Source organism: Hipposideros armiger, unplaced genomic scaffold (assembly GCF_001890085.2).
Source record: "Hipposideros armiger isolate ML-2016 unplaced genomic scaffold, ASM189008v1 scaffold_617, whole genome shotgun sequence".
NCBI classification, from domain to species: domain Eukaryota; kingdom Metazoa; phylum Chordata; class Mammalia; order Chiroptera; family Hipposideridae; genus Hipposideros; species Hipposideros armiger.
The window spans coordinates 827311-834794 of NW_017731967.1; the positions used below are offsets into that span (position 1 = coordinate 827311).

General features: G+C 51.6%; 1 protein-coding gene across 1 annotated transcript in view; it reads left to right on the forward strand.

Moving 5' to 3' along the window:
* The first annotated feature begins 2979 nt into the window (after window positions 1–2979).
* The window catches only part of LOC109372173 (uncharacterized), an 89031-nt gene continuing 84526 nt past the window's right edge, over window positions 2980–7484 (forward strand). The window contains exons 1-2 of the mRNA XM_019625151.1: window positions 2980–3065; window positions 3164–3215. Of these exons, the coding sequence (XP_019480696.1) occupies window positions 2980–3065; window positions 3164–3215 (138 nt within the window). The remainder of the gene's footprint in view (window positions 3066–3163; window positions 3216–7484) is intronic.

A 7484-nucleotide genomic window follows, 5' to 3' on the forward strand; every position in this document is an offset into this window, starting at 1 on the left:
CCCTCAAATGTGGCAGCTTAAAGCAAAAAAACACCATTTAGTATCCCGTGGTTTCTGTGGGTCAGGGATCTGGGCATGGCTTAGCTGGGTATCTGGTCACAGTGTGTCGTGAGGTTGTAGTTTCGCTAGAAGCTGGAGCTGCAGTTACCTGAAGGCTCACCTGGGACTGGGGAACCTGCTTGCAGGCTCACCTATGTGGACGTTGGCGGTGGCCTCACCTGGGTTCCTCACTACACAGGCCACCTATAAGCTGCCTAAGTGTCCTCACAACATGGCAGCTGGTGTGCCAACAGAGAGAGAGAACAAGAGAGGGCATCCAAAGTGGAAGACAGTCTTTTCTTATAACTCATTCTCAGAGGTGACATCCCATCACCTCTGCCATGATCTGTTCATTAGAAGTAAGTGTGTGAGTCCAGCCCACACTCCAAGGGAGGGGACCACACGGGGCATGAATCTCAGAAGGCATGAGTCCTTGGGGCCATCTAAGCGGCCCCCCAACACTTGTTCTTTGTTAGGATAAAGCCTTTGAGGGGCCTCGTAGGCCGGGCCTGCCGCCTGTGCGCGTCTTCCCGCCCCTTCGGCCTCCTCTGTGTAAGTGTTTCTTAAATTCCTCAAACGTGCTGTGCTCTTGCTAGCTCCGAGGCCTTCGCACATGCTGTTCCACTGCCTGGAATGTCAACCCAAGTGTGGGGGAGGAGCCCCCCCCCTCCTGGGAGCCTTCGCAGCACCGTGTGCCATCCTTCCTTGTGTTTAGTTGGTAATTTCCCTTTGCTTGTGTGATTGCTGTGCTAATGCCCGTCTCTTCCAGAAAGCTCCGAGAGGGCAGTGAGAGTGTCTGGTTTTGTTTCAATGGTTTCTCCAGTGCCTAACGCTAAAGACATGGTAACCGCTCAGACCATATTAGGTAAATGAATTCATCCTTTTCCTTGAATCTTCAGCGTCCCAGCAGGAAGCAGCTGCCACCTTCAGAAGAGGTGGTCAGGAGCACTCAGGACAAGAACTGTTCACAAACATGGGGCAGGGTTAGGAGAAATCTAGCATGTGGGGGCTGGCAACCCTGGGAGCTGCTGATGCCCCCAGGTCTACAGGAGCAAGCTGAGGGGGTGGTCACTGGGCCCAGTGAACCCCGCAGCCGTGGGAGAGGGCTGGGGGACAGCTGCCGTGGTCTTTGCTAGAACGTGGCCAGTTTGCAGCGCTACGGAAGGACGAGAGCTGGGCGAGAGTCACCAACCCCACCCTCCTGTCCTACCAGTATCTCCCACTGGGAAACCCAGCTGGAGGCCCGAGGGCTGGGGGCCACGGACCCAGTCCACAGAGGTCCCCAGCTTCCCAGGCACAGAGTGTGGGCCTGGAGGGGCCTTTTGTATGAGCCACCATACTGATGCAGCATCAAGTCACCTCAGCCACACTGTCACATGGAAGCTACAATGTTAACCAGTTGTGTTCACCTGAGGAAATGGGGGAAGAAACAGTCAGTTGACAGCACAGCAGGCGCCAGTGACTGTGTCGTTTGCCTCAGGCTGGACACCCATCTGGAACAATATCTGGAGCAGTGGCTGCCGTTGGAGTCACTACCAAATCAAGTTTATGACAGTTCGTTGTCAGTTTCCAACATTCATGTGCCACCTATATATGCCAAAGAGGCAAACCAAACAGGGCTGTGTGGGGCATCCCACCTTCCCGTTCCCATGGTGACGACGGTGATGTCTGCCGCTTCTGGGCTGCTGTCCTAGCCCTTCCTCTGACGACGGTCCCCACCTGCAGGTCAGGGTAACCAACATGGGGACTCTGCAAGGGGGATGCGTGTCTATTCCAAAGGTACAACCTGGAACTGGGGGTGCTGCAGACCTGTGAGGTCTCCTGCCGGTCAGATTTGGGCCCAAACTCCATTTTCCCGACTGCTGTCAGCTCCCACTTTGGTAGAGCAAGTGGCATTTTGCTTTTCTAGGAATTTTCTAAACATTTCCTAAGAATTAATGTTACTTCAGAGCCAACGTCCAGAAATCTCCATGAGGTCTTGGCATCCCATTTTCCGGCGCATACGTGATCCCAGCAAATGGCCAGAGGTCTGTATGGAAGAATCACAGGCAGAGTCACAGCCTACATTTATGGCAGGGTTGCAGGGTGCTTCCTTGGCGCACTCAGCCTTCCCTTTAATCAAGAGACTCGGGGTCTGGGAACTGGCTTCCGTCTGGACATTTGGCCGCTATTCATTTCATTCTTCAAGGTCCATTAGCCAAGGTCACGTGGGTTAAAGCATTCTGATTACCACGGTCGTACTGTCCATCACAGCAAACACACCCCGTCATTCTTGGCAGGTAAGCACTTGGATTCTGCACCATCTCCAAGGACACCAGGGGACCATCTCAGGAGTGACAGCTCCCACTGTAAGGCTTGGTCTATGGAGGAGAGTGAGCCCTGCATCCTTAAGTGACAGAAGGCTGGGTTCCTTCGACACAGGCGAGCAGGCCATTGCCACCAGCCGGAAACACACTCAGGTTCCGACAGACTCAAGGTGCAAGGTTGTCAGCCTGATCCGAGTGTATTCGGATGCTGTGTTCCAAACATCAGGGTCAGACTCCTTTCCAGACCGTGTGCACACGGCATACTTGTCAGGCCTTTGAATTCCACTGATGTAATTCTGCAGTATTCACAAAACCTGTGTCTGACTTCAAGCAAGGCTAACTCCGTGACCACAGCACCCAGCAGATTCTCTGGGGGTGTGATAGAAGTTCTCTGGTTTCCTAACTGTCACTTGAGCTCTGAGTTTAAACTCCACTCTTGTCATTTCTTTCTGTAGGTCTCTGGTATAGAAATAGCTGCCCAGCCCACAGTCCTTGAAGTTGTCCTTCCTGCACGTGAAGGCCGCTGTCCCCTGGCCTCCCAGGACTCGGCTGTAGTAAGGACTTCACCCAAAGCACCCACCGGCGGTCATTTCACTACTTGTGATGCCCAGCGGGGCATGGCACCACACTTCCCATGGAGCTCAGCCCTGTGCTCAAGGCCTGGGAGGTGATCCCACGGACCCCAGAATCTGTCTTGGAGGTTCAGTTTCCGGGACCATGGTGGGGAGAGAACACCCATGTGGATTTTAACACAGAGAATTGTTTCCATGAACAGGTTTCACTGAGCCAAACCGGCTGACTGTTATTGTCACTTCCAGCTGCTCCAGCCACATCCTGGATGATGGCACCGATACCAGGACATTCCGCCTGGTCTGGCCGCTCAGTCCTTCATCCTTGGTCTGTACCCTGAGCGAGCCCGCCCAGGCCGGCTGTCCTCCCAGTGTGCCAGTGGCAGGGCTGAAGCCACTTTGTCATTGCTGCATTCTAGGCCGCAGGGCCGTGTCTGTCATGGGGGCATTTTTAAAACATATTTTATTGTGCTTTGCAGACGCTGCATTTTTGTCATCGAGGCCAGACCCTCCACCAACAAAAAGATTACCACTCACTGGAGGCTCAGATGGTGGTCAGCGTTTTTAAGCAGTGGAACCTGTGAAAATTTACCTTCCTGGCAAAAGGGACTTTGCAGATGTGGTTAAGGGCCTCGAAATGGGGAGATTCTCCTGGACTACCTGGGTGGGCAGAACCTAATCACATGAGTCCTTAAAAGCGGAGAATGGGGCCGGCTGAGTGGCGCGTTGGTTAAGACCTGGCTTGGGACGCCAGAGGGCCCGGTTCGAATCCCACATATGAGGGCCAGTGACACTGCCCTCTGCAGCTAAGATGCTGAACAACAGCTCAACCTGGAGCTGGGCTGCCCGTGAGTCGCCGGCGATAGCGTAGGCTGCAGCCCCTGTGGCAGTGGGTTGCCATGGGCTACCGTGTGTAGCCAGCAGCCAGCGTGAGCGGCCAGCAGCCGCACTGAGCGGCCATCCAGAAGCCGGCGACTGATCTGCCTCGCCCGGGAAGAGCGCAATGATGGTGCCAACTTGGGCCAGTGAAGCAACGTCCTCCACAACTAGACTGAAGAACAAAAGGACAGCAACTTGTCTGTTCCCCTTCCCCAATTCCCCAATAAAAATCCTAAAAAAAAAAAAAAAAAAAAGCAGAGAACAGCAGCTTTCACGAAGGAGCCTGGGAACCAGGGAATGTGAGGGGTCTCCTGACGCTGGAAAAGGCCGGGGCACAGAGTCGCCCCTGGAGCCGCCAGAAGGAAGCAGCCCGGCTGACGCCTTGATTAGATCTGGTGAGATCTGCGTCGGACTTCTGACCTACAGAACTGAAATAGTCAGTGTGTGTCGTAAGCCACTATGGCTGTGGTAATGTCACAGCAGCACTAGACGCCAACACATGCTTCTTCTCCTGGGACCTAGGACATGGCTCCTGGAAGCCTTGCTTCCGGTGCTCCATAGAGACTGTGTCCTCCTCCACCCGCCACACCCCCAGAAGTGGTGCGCTGGGCATGAGTTTTGAGCAGCTTTTCTGTAGGGATGTCTTTATACATGCCCATTTTCTCTCCTCTCTGTCAATCTTTGCTGAGGCCCCTGTGTGCCCCGTGAATGAACATGCCCACATGATCACAGAGCCTTGCTGGAGACAGCACTTTCCGGCATGTGTGTGTGTGTGTGTGTGTGTGTGTGTGTGTGTGTGTATGTGTGTGTAACCTGAGGCACCGTCCAAGGCTGAAAGATAGATGTTTGGGGACAGGGACACCTTGAAATGTTCTGAAACAGTTTACTTTCTTGTGTTAGTTTGTTCAGTCAACAAAACTTTACTGAGGGTGCGCTCCGGACCAGGCAATGTGCTGTGTGTGGAGAATGTGCCGTGAGCTGTGCCAAAGCAGGTATGGGATGGGGTGGGGGAGAGAGAGAGAGACAGAGACAGAGACAGAGCGAGAGAGCGAGAGAGCGAGAGCGAGAGCGAGAGCGAGAGCGAGAGCGAGAGAGAGAGAGAGAGAGAGAGAGAGAGAGACTAATAAGGAACTGCAAGCCACAATAAAAATCAGGAAGGAAAATGCTGTAATGAGCACGTCGCCCTCAGACCAGCTCCATGGGGTGGGCAGCCAGAGGAAGTTTTCCTGGAGAGCGGAAGGGCCGGGGAAGAGCACTCCAGGCTGGCATGGGCCCCTGGCAGGGGAAGGGTGGTAGCGAGCAATTGGAATCGTTGCTAAGCAGGGGTGTGGGCCGTGCTGGGCCGGGTCAGCCTCTCCTGCCCCTGGAGGCTCAGGGTGATGCGAAGCTGCCAGGTCCATCCCGGAGCTGTGTGCCCTCAGGAAGTGGCTTTAAGAGGAGCTGCATCTTAGCTGGTTCCTCCGCTGGGACCAGAGTACAGGGCCCCTGGCTCCTGGTTCAGGGCACTTTTGATGACACAGGGTGAAGAGGTGAGGAGGGACAGCTCAAGTCAAGTGCTTGGGATTTGAATCATTCACAAGAGCGGGGAGACCCAGCAAGACTTGTGCCAAGCGGTAACTGTATGGGAGGGGCGCTGTTCTGTCATCCCCACAGAGAGGGCACATGTCTTCATCAATCAAACCCATTTATACACTCAGCCTAGGAATGAAAGAATGTTCTGTCATGTGGGAGTTTTATAAGGGAACATCATCCCCAGCTTAAGGCAGTAAGATTAATCATCTGACCCTATATAGGAAAGGCGTGCATTAGTTTTTAAAACTAACTTATGGCCAGTGCGGAGGAATTGACAAGTTTTTGGCTTCACATTGCAAACGCCTTGAGGCAAGTCTGCCCTGGCAGGGGAACTGCTGTGGGCTTAACAATATTGGCACATAGCCTGCAATTCATGAATATGGCCACTAAGTGGCGGTAGGTAGCATGGCCGTGTGGTTCAACCCTTAAAATCACAGGGGTTATTATCTACTGTAGCTACTGGATCAGGGGTCTATTTTTTTTTCTTCTGGGGAAAGAAACCAGAGATTTCAGAGGTCTCTACTCTCCAAAGAGTTAAGAACCAGGGTTATGAGTGATAACTTAAAATTTTTGCTTTGGGGTAGATATATTTCAAATTATGACTGCACACCAGCACGTGTCTGCTTTGTGTTTCTACACAGACGTTGGCACCTGACACACGCCTGCTCTTTGTTCTTCCATTAACAATACGTCTTGGGGAACTTTCTACATTAATTTCTCACGTGAGTCCTTGAGACCTTGCTTCCTCCTTTCATGGCGGCATACTAGGTCAATGTTTGGTTGTGTCCTCAGGTGTTTAACAGCCCCCTATTCATGGATTTGGAAGCTGGTTTTGCAGTCAGTCATTTGCTACCCAAACAATAACATGATAAATAAGTCTGCTTAGGGCTATTGTGCACGTGTGTGGTATACGTGTATAAAAATTCCTAGAAATAGAATTCTTAGGTCAAGGGCTTGTGCATTTGTCATTTTGATAGACGTGATCTAATTTCCTTCCACTCGTGTTATTGCGTTCATGGGTCTCTGACAGGTAAAAACCATGGTATCTAGGTGTAGTTTTATTTGCATTTCTTATGAATAAGGGGGATATCTTTTCAGTTGTTTCAAAGTAATTTGTAGTTCCTTTCTTATGAACTGTCTGCTCCTTACTTTGCCTGTTTTTTTTTTCTATTAAGTTGTTCTTTTTTTCTTGCCTATTCTAGCAGCTATCTCTGTATTAGGGAAATTAATTGTTGATGTGAGTTGCAAATACAGTAAAACCTTGGATTGCGAGTAACTTGGGTTGCGAGTGTTCCACAAGATGAGCAAACATTTCTAATACATTTTAACTTGGTAAACGAGCAATGTCTTGCAATATGAGTAGTTTGTTTCCAGAACAAATTATGCTTGCAAACCAAGGCATTACTGTACTTTGTTCCTGGTTTGATGTTGACTTTGCTTATGGAGGAATTTTTGCCATGCAGGAATTTTTCTGAAGTCAAATTTAGCAGTCTTTTATGTTATGGCTTTTCAGTTTTGTGGAATACTGAGACAGGCTTTCACCACTCCAAGATTCTTCAAAAATTCTCTGAATGGTGACAGTTTGAGCCCACCAGATTTAGGAGTCATGAGTGAGGCTGGGGCAGGTCTGCACCCCTGAGCCTGTGGATATCAGCCATGATTGGTCCTGTGTGCAGGGATGGGGTCTCACCCCCCGTGGCTGGCCCTGAGCTTGCCATGGGAAGGACTCTAGTGAGGCTGTTGAAGGGAAAACCGCACAGAACTAGCAGCTCACCTAAGCTCACGGTCATGGTGTCTGGTTTCCTACGGGGTTTATCCACACTGGAGTAGGGCTGGAAGATGAACGCATTTGGACCCCATCCTTACGAGTGAGGCTCTGGGGTCATTTTTTCCAGCTGTTGGCATGCGGAGCAAAGCTTGGCCCAGAGAAGGCTGGATGAAGCTGAACTTTTTGCTGGCTGGCTGACCAGAATGTTTAAGTAGGTGGAACACAAACAATGCAGATAAGCACCTCAGGGCAAGGGGAGTGGGTGGGGACCTGCCCTGGGCCTGTTTCTGGGTTCTGCCTTTGCTGCTGCTGTTTGGCACTTGGGCTGCAAAGCTGCCCCACCAGGACCAG